The sequence below is a fragment of the Scardinius erythrophthalmus genome, assembly GCF_964197995.2.
Source record: "Scardinius erythrophthalmus genome assembly, chromosome: 25".
Taxonomy (NCBI): domain Eukaryota; kingdom Metazoa; phylum Chordata; class Actinopteri; order Cypriniformes; family Leuciscidae; genus Scardinius; species Scardinius erythrophthalmus.
Window position 1 is genome coordinate 31,662,892 of NC_138245.1, and position 22,500 is coordinate 31,685,391.

The 22,500-nt window shown below is 44.3% G+C and overlaps 1 protein-coding gene across 2 annotated transcripts in view; it reads right to left on the minus strand.

Moving 5' to 3' along the window:
* Nucleotides 1-19,637, minus strand: part of aspscr1 (ASPSCR1 tether for SLC2A4, UBX domain containing) — a 28,627-nt gene extending 8,990 nt beyond the window's left edge. Inside the window, exons 1-10 of one of the 2 annotated variants that reach the window (XM_081357301.1) lie at nucleotides 19,123-19,637; nucleotides 18,581-18,636; nucleotides 17,817-17,931; nucleotides 11,390-11,490; nucleotides 9,254-9,311; nucleotides 7,989-8,062; nucleotides 7,287-7,836; nucleotides 6,512-6,571; nucleotides 5,761-5,897; nucleotides 1-68 (exon numbers count right to left, since the gene is read on the minus strand). The exon at nucleotides 1-68 is cut by the window's left edge and continues 14 nt beyond it. In XM_081357301.1, coding sequence (XP_081213427.1) covers nucleotides 1-68; nucleotides 5,761-5,897; nucleotides 6,512-6,571; nucleotides 7,287-7,836; nucleotides 7,989-8,062; nucleotides 9,254-9,311; nucleotides 11,390-11,490; nucleotides 17,817-17,931; nucleotides 18,581-18,636; nucleotides 19,123-19,284 — 1,381 coding nt within the window. In that variant the 5' untranslated portion in view covers nucleotides 19,285-19,637. The remainder of the gene's footprint in view (nucleotides 69-5,760; nucleotides 5,898-6,511; nucleotides 6,572-7,286; nucleotides 7,837-7,988; nucleotides 8,063-9,253; nucleotides 9,312-11,389; nucleotides 11,491-17,816; nucleotides 17,932-18,580; nucleotides 18,637-19,122) is intronic. The other variant, XM_081357300.1, reaches the window with a different exon arrangement.
* Nucleotides 19,638-22,500: the final 2,863 nt, after the last annotated feature.

Sequence of the window (22,500 nt, forward strand, 5' to 3'; positions counted from 1 at the left end):
CCAGCTTCTCCTTCATCTGAGACTCTCGGAGAGATTTCGTCATGAGAGGAGCTTCTTCAAACGCCCTCCTGAAACAGACAGAAGATCCATCCAGAAACACAATATAATATACAATATTTATAATATAATGCTTTTTATCTAATATACTTTATTTTAATTAACAATAGAGCTTTACAATAGAGCAGAACATTCTGGTTCTGGAAGTAAAACTGCCATGTGTCTGCAATAATTCAGCTTATTTTGTAAAATAACACCAATCAGAGAGTCGATCAAAGCAACATGTGCCAAAAGATCTCTTTAGCTCCGCCCACTCCCATGATGCACTGCGAATGACGTAATCTCCCTACACTCTCAAAATACTGAAATGAAATGTTTGTTTATATATTGCAATAAGCTTTAAATATGTTGTTTTTATACATATAATCAACATTTGTAAATTAGTAGTTTTATATTTGTCCATTGTTTTGCAGTGCTTCATGGGATTGTAGTTTTATCCGTCACTAAAGCTGCACTAAAGCACTAAAGTTCACAGTCTTGTCTTTTTTTCTGATTTTACGAAACCTTTTTGCTTCAAATCAAAGTTTGTAGTGTTGTGATTGGCTTGGTTCATGTATTATAACTCATTAGATAACCTCTTTTTTAAAATCCCAAAGGGAAAAATACTTCCGGAAATAATATTCCACTCTACAACAGCTCTACTCTACAACAGCTCTACTCTACTACTCTACAACAGCTCTACTCTACAACAGCTCTACTCTACAACAGCTCTACTCTACTACTCTACAACAGCTCTACTCTACAACAGCTCTACTCTACTACTCTACAACAGCTCTACTCTACAACAGCTCTACTCTACAACAGCTCTACTCTACTACTCTACAACAGCTCTACTCTACAACAGCTCTACTCTACAACAGCTCTACAACAACTCTACTCTTCAGCAGCTCTACTCTACAACAACTCTACAGCAGCTCTACTCTACAGCAGCTCTACTCTACAACAGCTCTACTCTACAACAGCTCTACTCTACAACAGCTCTACTCTACAACAGCTCTACTCTACAACAGCTCTACTCTACAACAGCTCTACAACAACTCTACTCTACAGCAGCTCTACTCTACAACAACTCTACAGCAGCTCTACTCTACAGCAGCTCTACTCTACAGCAGCTCTACTCTACAGCAGCTCTACTCTACAGCAGCTCTACTCTACAGCAGCTCTACTCTACAGCAGCTCTACTCTACAGCAGCTCTACAACAACTCTACTCTACAGCAGCTCTACTCTACAACAACTCTACAGCAGCTCTACTCTACAGCAGCTCTACTCTACAACAGCTCTACAACAACTCTACTCTACAGCAGCTCTACTCTACAACAACTCTACAGCAGCTCTACTCTACAGCAGCTCTACTCTACAACAGCTCTACAACAACTCTACAGCAGCTCTACTCTACAACAACTCTACAACAACTCTACAGCAGCTCTACTCTACAGCAGCTCTACTCTACAGCAGCTCTACTCTACAGCAGCTCTACTCTACAGCAGCTCTACTCTACAGCAGCTCTACTCTACAACAACTCTACAGCAGCTCTACTCTACAGCAGCTCTACTCTACAGCAGCTCTACTCTACAGCAGCTCTACTCTACAGCAGCTCTACTCTACAGCAGCTCTACTCTACAGCAGCTCTACTCTACAGCAGCTCTACTCTACAGCAGCTCTACTCTACAACAGCTCTACAACAACTCTACAGCAGCTCTACTCTACAACAACTCTACAGCAGCTCTCCTCTACAGCAGCTCTACTCTACAACAGCTCTACTCTACAACAGCTCTACTCTACAACAGCTCTACTCTACAACAGCTCTACAACAACTCTACTCTACAGCAGCTCCACTCTACAACAACTCTACAGCAGCTCTACTCTACAACAGCTCTACAACAACTCTACTCTACAGCAGCTCTACTCTACAACAACTCTACAGCAGCTCTACTCTACAGCAGCTCTACTCTACAACAGCTCTACTCTACAACAGCTCTACTCTACAACAGCTCTACAACAACTCTACTCTACAACAACTCTACAGCAGCTCTACTCTACAGCAGCTCTACTCTACAACAGCTCTACAACAACTCTACTCTACAGCAGCTCTACTCTACAACAACTCTACAGCAGCTCTACTCTACAACAGCTCTACAACAACTCTACTCTACAGCAGCTCTACTCTACAACAACTCTACAGCAGCTCTACTCTACAACAACTCTACAGCAACTCTACTCTACTCTACAGCTACTCTACAGCTACTCTACAGCTACTCTACAGCTACTCTACAGCTACTCTACAGCTACTCTACAGCTACTCTACTCTACAGCAACTCTACTCTACAACAACTCTACAGCTACTCTACAGCAACTCTACTCTACTCTACAACAACTCTACAGCTACTCTACAGCAACTCTACTCTACAGCTACTCTACAGCAACTCTACAACAACTCTACAGCTACTCTACAGCTACTCTACTCTACAACAACTCTACAGCTACTCTACAGCAACTCTACTCTACTCTACAACAACTCTACAGCTACTCTACAGTTACTCTACTCTACAGCTACTCTACTCTACAGCTACTCTACAGCAACTCTACTCTACAACAACTCTACAGCTACTCTACTCTACTCTACAACAACTCTACAGCTACTCTACAGCAACTCTACAGCTACTCTACAGCAACTCTACTCTACAACAACTCTACAGCTACTCTACTCTACAGCTACTCTACAGCAACTCTACTCTACTCTACAACAACTCTACAGCTACTCTACAGCAACTCTACTCTACAGCAACTCTACAACAACTCTACAGCTACTCTACAGCAACTCTACTCTACAGCAACTCTACTCTACAGCAACTCTACTCTACAGCAACTCTACTCTACAGCAACTCTACTCTACAGCAACTCTACTCTACAGCAACTCTACTCTACTCTACAACAACTCTACTCTACTCTACAACAACTCTACAACAACTCTACTCTACAGCTACTCTACAGCAACTCTACTCTACAACAACTCTACTCTACAGCAACTCTACTCTACAATAACTCTACAACAACTCTAGTCCACCCTACAGCAACTCTAGTCTACTCTAAAGCAACTCTACTCTACTCTACAACAACTCTACTCTACAGCAACTCTACTCAACAATAACTCTACAACTCTAGTCTACCATACAGCAACTCTAGTCTACTCTACAGCAACTCAACTCTACAACAACTCTACAACAACTCTACAACAACTCTACAACAACTCTACAACAACTCTACAGCAACTCTACAGCAACTCTACTCTACAGCAACTCTACTCTACAGCAACTCTACTCTACAGCAACTCTACTCTACAGCAACTCTACTCTACAGCAACTCTACTCTACAGCAACTCTACTCTACAGCAACTCTACAGCAACTCTACTCTACAGCAACTATATAGCAACTCTACTCTATAACAACTCTGCTCTACTCTACACAGGGTTCGTACACTTTTTCCAAGGTCAAATTCAAGCACTTTTCAAGCACTTTCCAGGTCCATTTTAAAGCTTTTTCCAGCACCTTACACTACCGTAAATTACATACAATACATAGTTAAAATTATTATTTAGTGTTTTTATCACATCAAAAGAGATAAACAGCCAAATGTTTCATAATAGCAGAGGGCTGCACGATATTGAAGAAAAATGAGATATGCGATAACTCATTAAATAATGCGATATTCAATATGCGATACGATAATGCTTAAAGTGTGTCAAATTAACTTAAATTATCTTTAAAATATCTTTAAAATTATATAACCTACACATATGTGTTTCACATTCTTTTTGTGATAAGGAAATATCCCTACAACTTCAAGACAGTGAACATCAGTGTTCTGTAGCATAAGAAGTGTTATTTTAACATCACTGGGGTTTAGGGGTTCAGGTTATCCTACATTAGGTTTATTTAACAACAGAAACTGATTAATCAAATGTAAAAATAAACACTGCTTAGTTTTCACTGCATGAATTAAATATACTGATTCTTATTACAGCTACAAAAGTTAGCCTATTCAGCCAAAAGCAGTGAGTGATTTTCTTTGTCTTTTGTTCATGACCCCAGTTATTGCAAGCCGTTGCGATATGCAATTATGCATATTGTAATATATACATTTGCAATATTTCAATATATTGTGCAGCCCTAATATTTAAGCCAATCACAAGTTTTATTCTTCAAAATGTATCACTAAGTATATAGCCTAAAGCATATGAATAATATACTTTTCATTATATTAATGTCCAAATATTGCTTACCAGATAATGTGATTTATAGGCTGTAAAACTGAATTAATTTCAAATATGAAGACTTAGGATTTGAACAGAAATATTTGACAGGCCTTCCCGTTTTGGGACACATTCTTGATATAGACAAGGTTTGAACAATATCTGAGTGCACAGGCACCTGCCTGATAAATGTATTAGCTAATACATTTACTGGAATAGAGCAGTGTAAATATTGCATAGGGCCATCCTAAACCTTACAGTAACAGTATACTTCTTATGACACTGACTGATTTCAGTTCAGCAATCAACGACTGTTGTTATGCACTGGGCTAACGTTTGCAGGTTAATTTGCACGTTACAGTTCTGTAATTTTGGCAGTGTTCACTGCATATTCCACAAATGAACGTGACATAACGGACATGCAATACTTACATTAGCACACCAAGTACTCAGTCACTAATGGCCCTTTCAGATAGGACGCGGACCGCGCTGCGCTATGAAATGAAACCGATATATTTCAATGGCTTGCTACGCGCGACTCGACCAAAGCGGAGCTCAGCGAGCTCGCGCGCACGCCGCGGTCAAAGTTTAATGGGGAACTAAACCCCTGGTCAGAGCTTGACTCCACCCACTGGCAATATTTGAAAAATGCTGGAAAAGTAGGCAGAGCCCAGTGGAGAGGGGGCGTGCATCTGAGACGTATCTCTCTGTAGGCAAGGGCGTGGTTAGCTTGTACCCTCTGACGTCAGAGTGTACCACAACTTCCAATAGGAAAATTCAACTGCAGTAGCCACTGTTCAACCTGAAGAGGGCAGCACTCAGACGTTTTTACACCATATTTTGTTAAATTAAAACTCTTTAAACACAAATGTCAAAAAAATTACTTGAATCAGTGAACAGCACTAATAAAGCCCCATTCTTACAGAGCATTAACTATAAAAAGTTGGTTTAGGGTTTAGTTACCCTTTAAAATAGTTCAACTGTTGCCGCTGCGTGGCCAATAAAAACGGTGCATCCAAACAACCGCGGAAATCAAAATGAAAACTCCGCCTACTTTTGCTCTGGCCAGCGTAACGCAAATCATTTAATAAAGAACTATTTCGTCAAAGATATTTCTTGTGAAAGAAATACAGTTACAAATTCAAGCATTTTCAAGCATTTTATCCAAAATTCAAGCACTTTTCAAACCTTGAAAACACAACATCAAAACTCAAGCACTTTCAAGGATTTCAAGCACCCGTACAAACCCTGTCTACAGCAACTCTACTCTACAGCAACTCTACTCTACAGCAACTCTACAACCATATGACAACTCTACTCCACAACTACTACTCTACATACAACTGCTACTCTACATACAACTCTACAACAAAGGAAGTGAACTGTGTTTGGTCACGTCAATCACACGGCCTCTTCGTGTCTAACTGAGAGTCAGAAGTGTGCCGTTCTCACCTCTCGCTCTTCAGCTGGGCGAATCTCTTCCGAATGTCGTCCACGGTGACCTCAAAAAACTCGTCGGGAAGTTCTCTGTCGTCATGGCGACGGGCTCCTGAGTCCAGATGGAAGACCAGCGGCTCCCTGTCGATCGGCTGGATGTAGACAATCAATGAGCATGCTAACCCTAACATGTGCCAACTAACTCAACACACACTCACGGTTATTGACACGTTACTGCGATAAGGAAATATGCATTAATGAGAAACATGCAATAAGCATAGAAAACAGCCCCGCCTACTGATTTACATAGAATCTGCATACAAATTGACTATAAAAAATAAAATAAAAGAGAAAATAAAATAAGGAAAATATAATAAATGCATGTTTAAAAATATATTAATATATAAATATAAGAACATTTTATTTATTTTATTTGAATCGTGTCACTATTGTGTGTGCATTGATAAAAAGCTTTGTACAAAAATGTATCTTCAATTTCTTGCATCGAAGTTGAATTTCAAATCATCAAATGCTTTTTATTTTTAGATCTGACGGAGATGATGCATGAAATAAAAATGATGAAATAAAATTTCATTGTGAATTTTGGCATCTATTTTGCAAACAATTTCCATAATGAATTGTTTAATCTGGTTTTCATGTTTATTTCTGTGATTTGATGAATTTATTTAAATTGGGCTGAAAATGCCTTCCATTGAACGCTACTGTTAAATACGCCGACATGTGTGTGAGGCGTGTGTGTTTTTACCTCCAGATATTCGTCTGGTTCCTCTTCATCCCTCGACGCTTGTTTGGCGCTGACTGATCTCTAAAAGACACGAGAAACACATTCAAAAACTCTTCAGGTTGAGAGAGAGATCTGTGTGTGTGTGTGTGTGTGAGTGTGTGTGGTGTGCGTGCGTCTGTGTATGTATGTGTGTTTGTGAGTGTGTGTGGTGTGTGTGTGTGTGTGACTGTGTGTGTGTGTGTGAGTGAGTGCATGCGTGTGTGTGTGTATGTGTGTTTGTGTGTGTGTGTGTGTATTTGTGTATGTTTAGAGCAAAAACACAAAGACACCTAGAAAATCGACCAGCTATGAAGAAAAACACGTGTTGATTGTGTGATGCGTGATTGAATTCAGACTTGACGAAAACACACCGTCCGTCTCTCAAATAAATACAACAATACAGAGAACAGAAAAACGCATGAAAGAGCAGGAGATGTGTGAGAAGATTCAGATTTTTTTCATGGAAAAGCCAAGATTTTTTTTATGTTACTGAAAGAGTCTCTTCTGCTCAACAAGGCTGCACTTATCTGATCAAAAATACAGTAAAAACAGTGAAATATTATTAGAATTTCAAATAACTGTTTTCTATTGTAATACATTTTAGAATGTAATTTATTCCTGTGATCAAAGCTGGATTTTCAGCATCATTACTCCAGTCTTCAGTGTCACATGATCCTTCAGAAATCACTCTAATATGATGATTTGATGCTCAAGAAACATTTATGATTATTATCAGTGATTAATATTTGTTTAATACCTTGATTTCATGGCTGGGTTTGGGTTTTTTGGCTTTGGGAGGGCTGCCGGACACACATGGGGACCACGAGGTCGAGCTCCTCAGTCCCGCCGGTCCTCCCAGACGCTGTCCGCTTCCCGAAAATGGCACGAAGTCAGTGGGCGTGGATGAGGGGGCGGAGCCACGGGACTGAGGGGGTGTGGCCGAGTGGGCGGAGTCACGGCATTGTTGGGACGTCCCCGGTCTCTCGTCGTCCTCCGTTACCTGGGACACCTGATGCTCACTAGTTTTGGGCCGCACTGTTCGCTCTCGGCTCGTGTTTGGCTTCTCCTCTTCCTGTTTGACAGGATGATGGTTCAATGGGGCGGCGGCCTCAGTGGGCGGAGCCGGGGTTTCCACGGGAACAGAGGCTGATGGTTCTGGAGGAGGCGGCTGTGATACGGTCATCTTGGCAGCAGCATCCGTTGGCGTGGCAACAGCATCCGTTGGCATGGCAACAGCATCCGTTGGTGTGGCGACCGTATCCATTGTCGCACCAGGACATGAGGAGCTAGAGCCTTTCAGCACATATCTAACAGACATTCAATATCATCATATATCAAAGTATTTCATTCTTTGTAACGCTTGGGTTATATTCCAGACAATCTGTTTGTTATGGCAATAAATAAATAAATAAATAAAATTAAATCAGACAGGGATGTGACATCAGCACTGAGAGCTCACCGTATGATGGCACTTCCTCCCGTGAGGCCCAGAGACTTTAGAGTCGTCATCTTCAGTGCTTCCGCACCGCTGACCTAAACAAGGACAGAAAGACGTGAAACAGTGTTTACTACTTTCTGTTTAATTACACAATGGAATATTCTGACTTCCTGGTGTGTTTTAATCATCCACAAAAAGACCTGCGGCCGGATTCACCAAACATTCTTCTCATTTTCTGACCTTTTAAGAATCCTAAAAATATTTTGTATTCCCAGAAGTAAAAATCTTAAGAAAAAAAAGATAACATTCTTAAGACAAAACTTAATTGTCTTACAGAATCCTCAAAAATCCGATACTTTTTACAAAGTGTTGAGAACTTTATTTTACTTTATTTTAAGAAAGCAGCAATTACTGAACCCTTATTTGTGTTAGATTTTTGTTAAAGTACATAACACTTAGTTAAAAGCACCTTGGAAAACCTGATAAAGAGAATGTTACAAAAAACATTGGAAATAAGTTAAAATAACCTCCAACTTGACTTAAACTTTTTATTTATTAATATTTTATGATTTGTCCGATGTAGAGGACACCAGGAAAACAAGAATCTATAACCAAAACAATGTTTTTTATATACATTTTTTATAGTCGATATATCAGTCAATTTTTAGGCTTCAGACTATTTTATTTCCAACAACTTGTCCTATAATGCTGGAAAAAGATTTTTAGAAAATGCCTGCAAAGATATTTGAGAACTTTTCAAGAATTGCACAACCCTCTACATTGCGAGTAAATCATTCACATATGAATGTGTGTATCACGTCAAAAGTCTGGCAAGTCTTCATAATTCAAAATCATAATTTTCCTTCTTTTTAAATACAATTATTTTTGCACGCATAATAAAATTGACCAACAAAATTCAGTCCTAATAGTGTGTGTGAGATGCAGCAAAGAGGATAAATATATTTTACAGAAGTAATTTGAGATAAATCTAACTAATAGAAGTAATATTTTCAATTAGACTAAAAGTGAAGCCACAGTTCACTTCTGGATCAAAACTGACCCTTAATGCAATACATGCGATCGGACAGTAAACTATAAAGATGACAATAACTATATTAAGAGTCCAAACCAGTGCACAATATTGTTCTATATATAAGCGATTTTATCATATGTCACTGGATTCTGATTAGCTGTCAATATTTTTGATCCTTCATCAGCAGGAAAAAATCTTAAATGAAGTGATGTTGATTTGATGTAGACTTTAATACCGAAGCGGTCGGTCTCACCTCGTCTCTCATGTAAACACACACTGGTGTGTGTCCAGACGGCTCCAGAGCAGACGTCCTGCGGGAAGGAAACAGATCAAAATATCTGTCAGGAGGAGAACAAACAAAAACACACACTGGACTCTGATCTGTGCGTCTGCTGGATGACATGTGGGCAACACAAAACACATGTGTTGCATTTACTGTATATACATTAGATTCCTGCATCGAGAACAGCAGCCAGTTTTTACTGACTCATATTCACTTCCCATGCAGTTGTTTTTGTGAAAGAGAGCAGCGAGAAAAACACGGAAACAAATGGAATCTCAGTGTACTTGTATCAGTGGTTGAGTGAGGGGAGGGGGAGTGGTCAGTGAGGGGAGGGGGAGTGGTCAGTGAGGGGGAGGGGCCTGTTCTATCAGTGATTGAGTGAGAGCATTGGAGTGGTCAGTGAGGGAAGGGGGAGGGGCCTGCTGGATCAGTGGTTGAGTGGGAGCAGGGGGAGTGGTCAGTGAGGGGAGGGGGAGTGGTCAGTGAGGGGGAGGGGCCTGTTCTATCAGTGATTGAGTGAGAGCATTGGAGTGGTCAGTGAGGGAAGGGGGAGGGGCCTGCTGGATCAGTGGTTGAGTGGGAGCAGGGGGAGTGGTCAGTGAGGGGAGGGGGAGTGGTCAGTGAGGGGAGGGGGAGTGGTCAGTGAGGGGAAGGGGCCTGTTCTATCAGTGATTGAGTGAGAGCATTGGAGTGGTCAGTGAGGGAAGGGGGAGGGGCCTGCTGTATCAGTGGTTGAGTGAGAGCAGGGGGAGTGGTCAGTGAGGGGAAGGGGAGTGGTCAGTGAGGGGAAGGGGAGTGTTCAGTGAGGGGAAGGGGCCTGCTGTATCAGTGATTGAGTGAGAGCATTGGAGTGGTCAGTGAGGGAAGGGGGAGGGGCCTGCTGTATCAGTGGTTGAGTGAGAGCAGGGGGAGTGGTCAGTGAGGGGAGGGGGAGTGGTCAGTGAGGGGAAGGGGAGTGTTCAGTGAGGGGAAGGGGCCTGCTGTATCAGTGGTTGAGTGAGAGCAGGGGGAGTGGTCAGTGAGGGCAGGGGGAGTGGTCAGTGAGGGGAAGGGGAGTGGTCAGTGAGGGGAGGGGGAGTGGTCAGTGAGGGGAAGGGGCCTGCTGTATCAGTGGTTGAGTGAGAGCAGGGGGAGTGGTCAGTGAGGGGAGGGGGAGTGGTCAGTGAGGGGAAGGGGAGTGGTCAGTGAGGGGAAGGGGCCTGCTGTATCAGTGGTTGAATGAGAGCAGGGGGAGTGGTCAGTGAGGGGAGGGGGAGTGGTCAGTGAGGGGAAGGGGCCTGCTGTATCAGTGGTTGAGTGAGAGCAGGGGGAGTGGTCAGTGAGGGGAGGGGGAGTGGTCAGTGAGGGGAAGGGGAGTGGTCAGTGAGGGGAAGGGGCCTGCTGTATCAGTGGTTGAATGAGAGCAGGGGGAGTGGTCAGTGAGGGCAGAGGGAGTGGTCAGTGAGGGGAAGGGGAGTGGTCAGTGAGGGGAGGGGGAGTGGTCAGTGAGGGGAAGGGGCCTGCTGTATCAGTGGTTGAGTGAGAGCAGGGGGAGTGGTCAGTGAGGGGAGGGGGAGTGGTCAGTGAGGGGGAAGGGGAGTGGTCAGTGAGGGGAAGGGGCCTGCTGTATCAGTGGTTGAATGAGAGCAGGGGGAGTGGTCAGTGAGGGGAGGGGGAGTGGTCAGTGAGGGGAAGGGGCCTGCTGTATCAGTGGTTGAGTGAGAGCAGGGGGAGTGGTCAGTGAGGGGAGGGGGAGTGGTCAGTGAGGGGAAGGGGAGTGGTCAGTGAGGGGAAGGGGCCTGCTGTATCAGTGGTTGAATGAGAGCAGGGGGAGTGGTCAGTGAGGGGAGGGGGAGTGGTCAGTGAGGGGAGGGGCCTGCTGTATCAGTGGGAGGAGACTGTGAGAACAGTTTAAAGAGTTTGGCAGCGGCACTGAGAGCTCATAAAACACAGTGTTCACGGTTCACACAATCTGGCTGCATTTAAAACCTCAGCAGGAGGAATGTGTTTCACTTCAATCAATACAAACATCCACAGAAAGAACACACACACGCACATAAATTCCCTCATAAATTACGCATTCAAAAATGAAACAACTGCAGCCCTCGCAGACAGAACACCACACACCTGGTTTGAGGAAAGTGGGTCAGTAGATCCCATAACGTCTGTCCACTGGAGAAAGAGCCCTGAAGACGAGAGCCGTCCTCCATCTGCAGGGCGATCCGCACCTGAACACCAGAAAACACACAGGAGGAGCACAAAACATCAGAACTGGTGGAAAATATATTGTAAAAAATATATTGACATTTTTAATCTGATTAATCAGCATTACTTGCCTAGTTAGACTACAAATAAATACAATACAAGTCAAAAGTTTGAAATAATTCAGTTTTTTGAAAGGTCTCTTCTGCTCACCAAAGCTGCATTTATTTAATCAAAAATACAGTAAAACAGTGAAATAATATTATAATGTAAATCATCTGTTTTCTATGTGAATATATAGTAAAGTGTAATTTATTCCTGTGATCAAAGCTGAATGTTCAGCATCATTACTCCAGTCTTCAGTGTCACATGATCCTTCAGAAATCACTCTGATATGATGATTTGAGGATCAAGAAACATCTATGATTATTATCAGTGTTGAAAACAGTTTCATATTTTTTGGAAACCGTGATGCATTTTATTTTTCAGGATTCTTTGATGAATAGAAAGTTCAAAAGAACATAATTTGAAATAGAATCTTTTATAAAATCGATTGTCCTTGATGATTAAAAGTATCAATTTCTTTAAAAAAAATAATTCTTAACTGATTCTTAGTTTTTTGTTTGAATGATCTGAATTGTATCAAAACAAATGTTTGGCTGTTTTATTCTGTAAAAAATAAAGTTAGACCGCAACTTTTATGGAAATCAGAAGTCAACCACACCACAATAATAAACCTTCAGCACAGAAAATCATTACAGCAAATAATAATAATGGTGCATTTATCTCCATGAAACACTGAAAAGACAACAAAGAAATCTCGTCGAGCTGATCCAAAAAGTCTTAAAACTCTTGAATGCATTTCAAAGAAAGTGTGGAAAATAAAAACCCTGAAATCTCGTCTAGAGCCAGAGTCATTTCATAAAAGTCTCCACTGATAGATAAACCCTGAGAAGCGTGCAGGAGATGCTGTAATTGAGCAGAAGTGTGTGAGACCGAGCCGGGCAGCTCATCAAGGCGTGTGTGTGTGTGTGTTTACGATCTGAACCGCAAACACACACTTGGACACGCCGAGCATTTTTCCTCCCTCCACATGCCTGAAGCGTGAGGCAGAACAGCCGTCAAACGCTGGCGGGAAGACCCATTTACCCATCATGCTTTACGACCAACCCGCTCATTAATCATCTTTCAATCAAACGAGAGCGTGATATTCATTTTCCCTTTCATCCAGCCGTACGGCTACAAACGCTCAAACATTCGGCGTTATAAACACATTCCCATAAAACTGCAGATGGGATCGGTGCTCGTGTGCCAAACACGTGTTTCATAAGTGACAGGGGGGGGGGGGCATAACTGATGATGTCATCGATCCGGAGCGCTGATGTCATAACCTAACGAGCTCCTCATACAATCACAGCCTGACAGGAAGAAGGAAACATAACAAGCTCGGGAAGTGTTTATGCATCACTGTAAACAGTACAAATGAATGATTCATGCTTTTTTTCTGATATATTATAAGTGAGGATGTTCAAAACTCATTTTTCATGTGCTCAGGCCAGAACGACGCGCGGATGTTTGCTGACAAACACGGCATGAACGTGCAAACATATAATCAACAGGCCTAATTACACCGGAGTGGAAACAAAACGCGTTCCCAGGAGGCTATTATAAACTATTACATAACTGCATGAAAAAATAAATGTTTGTTCTAGCAAAAATATAAAACTACAGCCAATTACAAAAACTTTCAATATTTGTTCCAAACAAACTCCCACTACTGAGGGACAGATTCATTTAGGCTTAATCTGCAACACTGTTTCCCACATTCCCATGTGTTTTTATTTGATTTGTTTCACTAACAAATGCGTGTTGAATGCGTGTGCTGAATGCGTGTTTTGAATGCGTGTTTTGAATGCGTTTGTTGAATGCGTGTGTATGTGTGTGTTGAATGCGTGTGTTGAATGTGTGCGTTGAATGCGTGTGTTGAATGCGTGTGTTGAATGCGTGTGTTGAATGCGTTTGTTGAATGCGTGTTTTGAATGCGTGTGAATGCGTGTGTTGAATGTGTGTGTTGAATGCGTATTGAATGCGTGGGTTGAATGCGTGTGAATGCGTGTGTTGAATGCGTGTGAATGCGTGGGTTGAATGCGTGTGTTGAATGCGTGTGAATGCGTGTGCTGAATGTGTGTGAATGTGTGTGCTGAATGCGTGTGCTGAATGCGTGTGCTGAATGCGTGTGTTGAATGCGTGTGAATGTGTGTGTTGAATGCGTGTGCTGAATGCGTGTGTTGAATGCGTGTGAATGTGTGTGTTGAATGCGTGTGTTGAATGTGTGTGAATGTGTGTGAATGTGTGTGAATGTGTGTGTTGAATGCGTGTGCTGAATGCGTGTGTTGAATGCGTGTGAATGCGTGGGTTTAATGCGTGTGTTGAATGCGTGTGAATGCGTGGGTTGAATGCGTGTGTTGAATGCGTGTGAATGTGTGTGTTGAATGCGTGTGAAAGTGTGTGTTGAATGCGTGTGAATGCGTGTTTTGAATGCGTGTGAATGTGTGTGTTTAATGCGTGTGAATGCGTGTTTTGAATGCGTGTGAAAGTGTGTGTTGAATGCGTGTGAATGCGTGTTTTGAATGCGTGTGAATGTGTGTTGAATGCGTGTGAATGTGTGTGTATGTTTGTGAATGCGTGTGTTGAATGCGTGTGAATGCGTGGGTTGAATGCGTGTGTTGAATGTGTGTGAATGCTTGTGTTGAATGCGTGTGAATGCGTGTGAATGCGTGTGTTGAATGCGTGTGTTGAATGCTTGTGAATGCGTGTGTTGAATGCGTGTGAATGTGTGTGTTGAATGCGTGTGAATGTGTGTGTTGAATGCGTGTGAATGTGTGTGTTGAATACGTGTGTTGAATGCGTGTGTTGAATGCGTGTGTTGAATGCGTGTGTTGAATGCGTGTGAATGTGTGTGTTGAATGCATGTGAATGTGTGTGTTGAATGCGTGTGAATGTGTGTGTTGAATGCGTGTGAATGTGTGTGTTGAATGCGTGTGAATGTGTGTGTTGAATGCGTGTGAATGTGTGTGTTGAATGCGTGTGAATGTGTGTGTTGAATGCGTGTGAATGTGTGTGTTGAATGCGTGTGAATGCGTGTGTTGAATGCGTGTGTTGAATGCGTGTGTTGAATGCGTGTGCTGAATGTGTGTGTTGAATGCGTGTGCTGAATGCGTGTGCTGAATGCGTGTGCTGAATGCGTGTGTTGAATGCGTGTGAATGTGTGTGTTGAATGCGTGTGCTGAATGCGTGTGTTGAATGCGTGTGAATGTGTGTGTTGAATGCGTGTGTTGAATGTGTGTGAATGTGTGTGAATGTGTGTGAATGTGTGTGTTGAATGCGTGTGCTGAATGCGTGTGTTGAATGCGTGTGAATGCGTGGGTTTAATGCGTGTGTTGAATGCGTGTGAATGCGTGGGTTGAATGCGTGTGTTGAATGCGTGTGAATGTGTGTGTTGAATGCGTGTGAAAGTGTGTGTTGAATGCGTGTGAATGCGTGTTTTGAATGCGTGTGAATGTGTGTGTTTAATGCGTGTGAATGCGTGTTTTGAATGCGTGTGAAAGTGTGTGTTGAATGCGTGTGAATGCGTGTTTTGAATGCGTGTGAATGTGTGTTGAATGCGTGTGAATGTGTGTGTATGTTTGTGAATGCGTGTGTTGAATGCGTGTGAATGCGTGGGTTGAATGCGTGTGTTGAATGTGTGTGAATGCTTGTGTTGAATGCGTGTGAATGCGTGTGTTGAATGCGTGTGTTGAATGCGTGTGTTGAATGCTTGTGAATGCGTGTGTTGAATGCGTGTGAATGTGTGTGTTGAATGCGTGTGAATGTGTGTGTTGAATGCGTGTGAATGTGTGTGTTGAATACGTGTGTTGAATGCGTGTGTTGAATGCGTGTGTTGAATGCGTGTGAATGTGTGTGTTGAATGCATGTGAATGTGTGTGTTGAATGCGTGTGAATGTGTGTGTTGAATGCGTGTGAATGTGTGTGTTGAATGCGTGTGAATGTGTGTGTTGAATGCGTGTGAATGTGTGTGTTGAATGCGTGTGAATGTGTGTGTTGAATGCGTGTGAATGTGTGTGTTGAATGCGTGTGAATGCGTGTGTTGAATGCGTGTGTTGAATGCGTGTGTTGAATGCGTGTGTTGAATGCGTGTGCTGAATGTGTGTGTTGAATGCGTGTGCTGAATGCGTGTGCTGAATGCGTGTGCTGAATGCGTGTGCTGAATGCGTGTGTTGAATGTGTGTGAATGCTTGTGTTGAATGCGTGTGTTGAATGCGTGTGTTGAATGCGTGTGTTGAATGCGTGTGAATGCGTGTGTTGAATGCGTGTGAATGTGTGTGTTGAATGCGTGTGAATGTGTGTGTTGAATACGTGTGTTGAATGCGTGTGTTGAATGCGTGTGTTGAATGCGTGTGAATGTGTGTGTTGAATGCGTGTGAATGTGTGTGTTGAATGCGTGTGAATGTGTGTGTTGAATGCGTGTGTTGAATGCGTGTGTTGAATGCGTGTGCTGAATGTGTGTGTTGAATGCGTGTGCTGAATGCGTGTGTTGAATGCGTGTGCTGAATGCGTGTGCTGAATGCGTGTGTTGAATGCGTGCGTTGAATGCGTGCGTTGAATGCGTGTGTTGAATGCGTGTGCTGAATGCGTGTGTTGAATGCGTGTGCTGAATGCGTGTGCTGAATGCGTGTGTTGAATGTGTGCGTTGAATGTGTGCGTTGAATGTGTGCGTTGAATGTGTGCGTTGAATGCGTGTGTTGAATGCGTGTGTTGAATGCGTGTGTTGAATGCGTGTGTTGAATGCGTGTGCTGAATGCGTGTGTTGAATGCGTGTGATGAATGCGTGTGTTGAATGCGTGTGTTGAATGCGTGTGTTGAATGCGTGTGTTGAATGCCTGTGCTGAATGAGTGTGCTGAATGCGTGTGCTGAATGCGTGTGTTGAATGCGTGTGCTGAATGCGTGTGTTGAATGCGTGTGCTGAATGCGTGTGTTGAATGCGTGTGATGAATGCGTGTGTTGAATGCGTGTGTTGAATGCGTGTGTTGAATGCGTGTGTTGAATGCCTGTGCTGAATGCGTGTGCTGAATGCGTGTGTTGAATGCGTGTGCTGAATGCGTGTGTTGAATGCGTGTGTTGAATGCGTGTGTTGAATGCGTGTGCTGAATGAGTGTGCTGAATGCGTGTGCTGAATGCGTGTGCTGAATGAGTGTGCTGAATGCGTGTGCTGAATGCGTGTGCTGAATGCGTGTGCTGAATGCGTGTGTTTAATGCGTGTGCTGAATGCGTGTGCTGAATGCGTGTGCTGAATGCGTGTGATGAATGCGTGTGCTGAATGCGTGTGTTGAATGCGTGTGATGAATGCGTGTGCTGAATGCGTGTGTTGAATGCGTGTGTTGAATGCGTGTGCTGAATGCGTGTGCTGAATGCGTGTGTTGAATGCGTGTGTTGAATGCGTGTGCTGAATGCGTGTGTTGAATGCGTGTGTTGAATGCGTGTGATCAAAGGGGAGAAATAAATGTTTTGAGGTGTGGAATCGAAGAAGGTGCTGATTATTTTTTCAGTGTGATGCAGTGAACTCTTGGTGGAGTTAGTAGTTAATTCTGACACGCTGGGATCATAACACTCATACAGACGACAGAAAACGCATTGTTTCTGAGAGATAATGTAGTAATATTCACTAAACTCTTACGTAATGTTCACGTCACCTGCTGGCAAAAGCAGTTTCAGAGAATTATAGCTTTTAAAACTACTAAACTAAAACTATTTCAAACTTAAAACCTTTAAAATGAAAACCTTTCAACTTTAAGCTGTTAAACCTACTACAAATGTTCTGGCTGCTTCTCAAGCCAACATCAAAGTGTGTCTACAAACGATATTATTTAGTTATCAGTTACTCTTTATCTAGCAACACACTACAATCTGTTATTTTTCTTCTTCTTTTAGTTATTGAAAGGGATAAACTCATCATAGCATAGGTCACACACACACACACCGCTCTCAGCTCCCGCCAGCTGCCGTACACACACAGGTCACACACACACACACACACCGCTCTCAGCTCCCGCCAGCTGCCGTACACACACAGGTCACACACACACTCAGGTCACACACACACACAGGTCACACACACACACACACACACACAGGTCACACACACAGGTCACACACCGAACTCTCGGCTCCCGCCGGCTGCCGTACACACACAGGTCACACACACACACACACACCGCTCTCAGCTCCCGCCAGCTGCCGTACACACACAGGTCACACACACACTCAGGTCACACACACACACAGGTCACACACCGCGCTCTCGGCTCCCGCCGGCTGCCGTACACACACCACCACCTCCAGCTTGGCATTGTTCGGCAGACCAGCAAACCTCCACTGCAGAGTCAGATCGAGAACATTCCTCTGAAACCTGCAGATGAAGAGAGACAGTGAGCCGTTAAACACTCATAAACACACACACACACTCACAGACACAAACAAACAAACACACACACACACTCACTCACTCTCTCACACACACATATAAACAAACAGACAAACAGACACACAAACACACACAAATACAAACACACACACTCACAAACAAACACACTCACTCTCTTTCTCTCTTACACACACACACACACACACAGACACACTAACTCTCTCACACACACACACACACACACACACAGACAGACACACACACACACACACACGCACACACGCACACACGCACACACTCACTCACAGACACACACAAACGCATACACACACACTCTCTCTCTCTCACACTCACTCACTCACTCTCTCTCTCACACACACACACACACACACACAGTTTACATATATTTATACATAAATACATACAAACACACACACACTCACAGACACACACAAACAAACAAACAAACAGACACACAAACACACACTCACTCTCTCACACACACACACACACACACACACACACACACACATAAACAAACAGACACACAAACACACACAAATACAAACACACACACACACACACACACACACACATATATAATTATATAAATATATACACAGGTTAAACTCACTTCAGTCCATGATCATCTGGATTAAAGCCGTGCTTCTTACACACATCCTCAAGAACCTGCAGAAATAAACATTTTAATATTCATTATCTATGAACATTGAATTCATTATTTAATATTCACATTATGCACGTACGCATTATGTATGCATTTATCATCACTGACGTTTTATTTTGTTGACTAATATTGTTGTCAAGTACATTAGAAAGGCTGTTTAGTGTCGGCTACTAGCTCAGCTCACCCTGAATATAGATAGGCTAATGCCCCAAAACAAAGGCTGTTTAGGGCACTAGATAGGCAGCTCACTAGTCCGGAATGCGCTTATGATGGCCAAAACTGTGTCACGCACTTATGGTGCCCAAAATGAACAATAGATCGAAGCTCACAGCATCTTTGTTGCTCGAAACTGCTGTCCTGTCACTAGGTAGGCAGCTCACTAGTTCGGCTGACTCAAAACGCAAGTGTCTCAATAGGTTTCGAGCCAGTATAAACATACACACACAGCCTTCGCGATTAGATTCACGAGTATGTAAGTGAGTTCGTACCTGCAATAAAGGTGTGTTTGGAGACACTTTGACAGTCTGTCTTCTTCCATTCGGAGTTAAAACTGACACAGCTGAACTGCTCGCCGCCATGACACTCTGTGACGTCACGATGTTTGTTTGACAAAACTTTATGCGTTCCTCCTCACAGTTAACATGCGACATTTGTCTGTTCACGTTCCACCATGATGACTGTCATTTGAACTCTAATGTTGATATTTAAGCCGCAGTTTGTATTAAACTCCAGTTTGATGGACTTTTCGTGTTCACCACATCATTACTAACCTCAAACACTCTCAAAGCCTCTCCAAACATCTGCACTGTCCCATCTCACAGGATTCTGCGGAATGAGTCTGAAAACCACTGCATTCACAAACTGTTTTCTTGATAAGCCACAAAAATGTAGAAGTTCTTACATGTGTTGTTTTGAACTGCTAAATCATTGTAGTGAAATTCTGAGAAATAAGAGAAATTAGACAGTGTGAAGCGTGTCTGCATGAACACACACACACATCTCTGAACTGAAGACAGAACCTGAACCTCTTAAGTTCTTTTGGATCTTTCCAGCAGTGTTGTGTGTAACGCATTACTTTTTCCATTTATAAAAACATGTATTTCCTTCAGCCTGAGGCTTATTCATTTCACTATTGGTGTGAAAGGGCCTTAACATTTGCCAAAAATATTTGTTATTTAAAAACAAACAAGCAAGCCCAGCCCAGGTGAGAAAAAGTAATGCAAAAGTAACGTAACGCATTACTTTTATAAAAAGTAACATTTTTTTGAGATGTAACGCAATATTGTAATGCGTAACTTTCCCCAACACTGCTTTCCAGTCTTTCCTCTGATGTCTCTGGCCCTCGTGGAGGAGAGTGTGTCAGGAGGTGTGTGTGTCAGGAGGAGTGTGTGTCAGGCGGTGTGTGTGTCAGGAGGTGTGTGTGTCAGGAGGAGTGTGTGTCAGGAGGACTGTGTGTCAGGCGGTGTGTGTGTCAGGAGGTGTGTGTGTCAGGAGGAGTGTGTGTCAGGCGGTGTGTGTGTCAGGAGGAGTGTGTGTCAGGCGGTGTGTGTGTCAGGAGGAGTTTTTTTCAGGAGGACTGTGTGTCAGGAGGTGTGTGTGTCAGGAGGAGTGTGTGTCAGGCGGTGTGTGTGTCAGGAGGAGTGTGTGTCAGGCGGTGTGTGTGTCAGGAGGTGTGTGTGTCAGGAGGAGTGTGTGTCAGGCGGTGTGTGTGTCAGGAGGAGTGTGTGTCAGGCGGTGTGTGTGTCAGGAGGTGTGTGTCAGGAGGAGGTGTGTGTCAGGAGGTGTGTGTCAGGAGGAGGTGTGTGTCAGGAGGAGTGTGTGTCAGGCGGTGTGTGTGTCAGGAGGAGATTGTCAGGAGGAGGTGTGTCAGGAGGAGGTGTGTGTCAGGAGGAGTGTGTCAGGAGGAGTGTGTCAGGAGGAGGTGTGTGTCAGGAGGAGTGTGTCAGGAGGAGTGTGTCAGGATGTGTGTATGTCAGGAGGAGTGTGTCAGGAGGAGTGTGTGTCAGGAGGTGTGTGTCAGGAGGAGTGTGTGTCAGGCGGTGTGTGTGTCAGGAGGAGTGTGTGTCAGGCGGTGTGTGTGTCAGGAGGTGTGTGTCAGGAGGAGGTGTGTGTCAGGAGGAGTGTGTCAGGAGGAGGTGTGTGTCAGGAGGAGTGTGTCAGGAGGAGTGTGTCAGGATGTGTGTATGTCAGGAGGAGTGTGTCAGGAGGAGTGTGTGTCAGGAGGTGTGTGTCAGGAGGAGTGTGTGTGTCAGGAGGAGTGTGTCAGGAGGAGTGTGTGTCAGGAGGAGTGTGTGTGTCAGGAGGAGTGTGTCAGGAGGTGTGTATGTCAGGAGGAGTGTGTCAGGATGTGTGTGTGTCAGGAGGAGTGTGTCAGGATGTGTGTGTGTCAGGAGGAGTGTGTCTGGAGGTGTGTGTGTCAGGAGGAGTGTGTCAGGATGTGTGTGTGTCAGGAGGAGTGTGTCTGGAGGTGTGTATGTCAGGAGGAGTGTGTGTCAGGAGGAGTGTGTGTGTCAGGAGGAGTGTGTCTGGAGGTGTGTGTGTCAGGAGGAGTGTGTCAGGATGTGTGTGTGTCAGGAGGAGTGTGTCTGGAGGTGTGTATGTCAGGAGGAGTGTGTGTCAGGAGGAGTGTGTGTCAGGAGGAGTGGGTGTCAGGGGGTATGTGTGACAGGATGTGTGTGTGTCAGGAGGAGTGTGTCTGGAGGTGTGTGTGTCAGGAGGAGTGTGTCAGGATGTGTGTGTGTCAGGAGGAGTGTGTCTGGAGGTGTGTATGTCAGGAGGAGTGTGTGTCAGGAGGAGTGTGTGTCAGGAGGAGTGGGTGTCAGGGGGTATGTGTGACAGGATGTGTGTGTGTCAGGAGGAGTGTGTCAGGATGTGTGTGTGTCAGGAGGAGTGTGTCAGGAGGTGTGTATGTCAGGAGGATGTGTGTGTCAGTGGGAGTGTGTGTCAGGAGGTGTGTGTCAGGAGGTGTATGTCAGGAGGAGTGTGTGTCAGGCGGTGTGTGTGTCAGGAGGAGTGTGTGTCAGGCGGTGTGTGTGTCAGGAGGTGTGTGTCAGGAGGAGGTGTGTGTCAGGAGGAGTGTGTCAGGAGGAGTGTGTGTCAGGCGGTGTGTGTGTCAGGAGGAGATTGTCAGGAGGAGGTGTGTCAGGAGGAGGTGTGTGTCAGGAGGAGTGTGTGTCAGGAGGAGTGTGTCAGGAGGAGGTGTTTGTCAGGAGGAGTGTGTCAGGAGGAGTGTGTGTCAGGCGGTGTGTGTGTCAGGAGGAGGAGTGTGTCAGGAGGTGTGTGTGTCAGGAGGAGTGTGTCAGGAGGTGTGTGTCAGGAGGAGTGTGTCAGGAGGAGTGTGTCAGGATGTGTGTATGTCAGGAGGAGTGTGTGTCAGGAGGTGCGTGTGTCAGGAGGAGTGTGTCAGGATGTGTGTATGTCAGGAGGAGTGTGTCAGGAGGAGTGTGTGTCAGGACGTGTGTGTCAGGAGGAGTGTGTGTCAGGCGGTGTGTGTGTCAGGAGGAGTGTGTGTCAGGCGGTGTGTGTGTCAGGAGGTGTGTGTCAGGAGGAGGTGTGTGTCAGGAGGAGTGTGTCAGGAGGAGGTGTGTGTCAGGAGGAGTGTGTGAGGAGGAGTGTGTCAGGATGTGTGTATGTCAGGAGGAGTGTGTCAGGAGGAGTGTGTGTCAGGAGGTGTGTGTCAGGAGGAGTGTGTGTCAGGAGGAGTGTGTGTCAGGAGGAGTGTGTGTGTCAGGAGGAGTGTGTCAGGAGGAGTGTGTGTCAGGAGGAGTGTGTGTGTCAGGAGGAGTGTGTCAGGAGGTGTGTATGTCAGGAGGTGTGTATGTCAGGATGTGTGTGTGTCAGGAGGAGTGTGTCAGGATGTGTGTGTG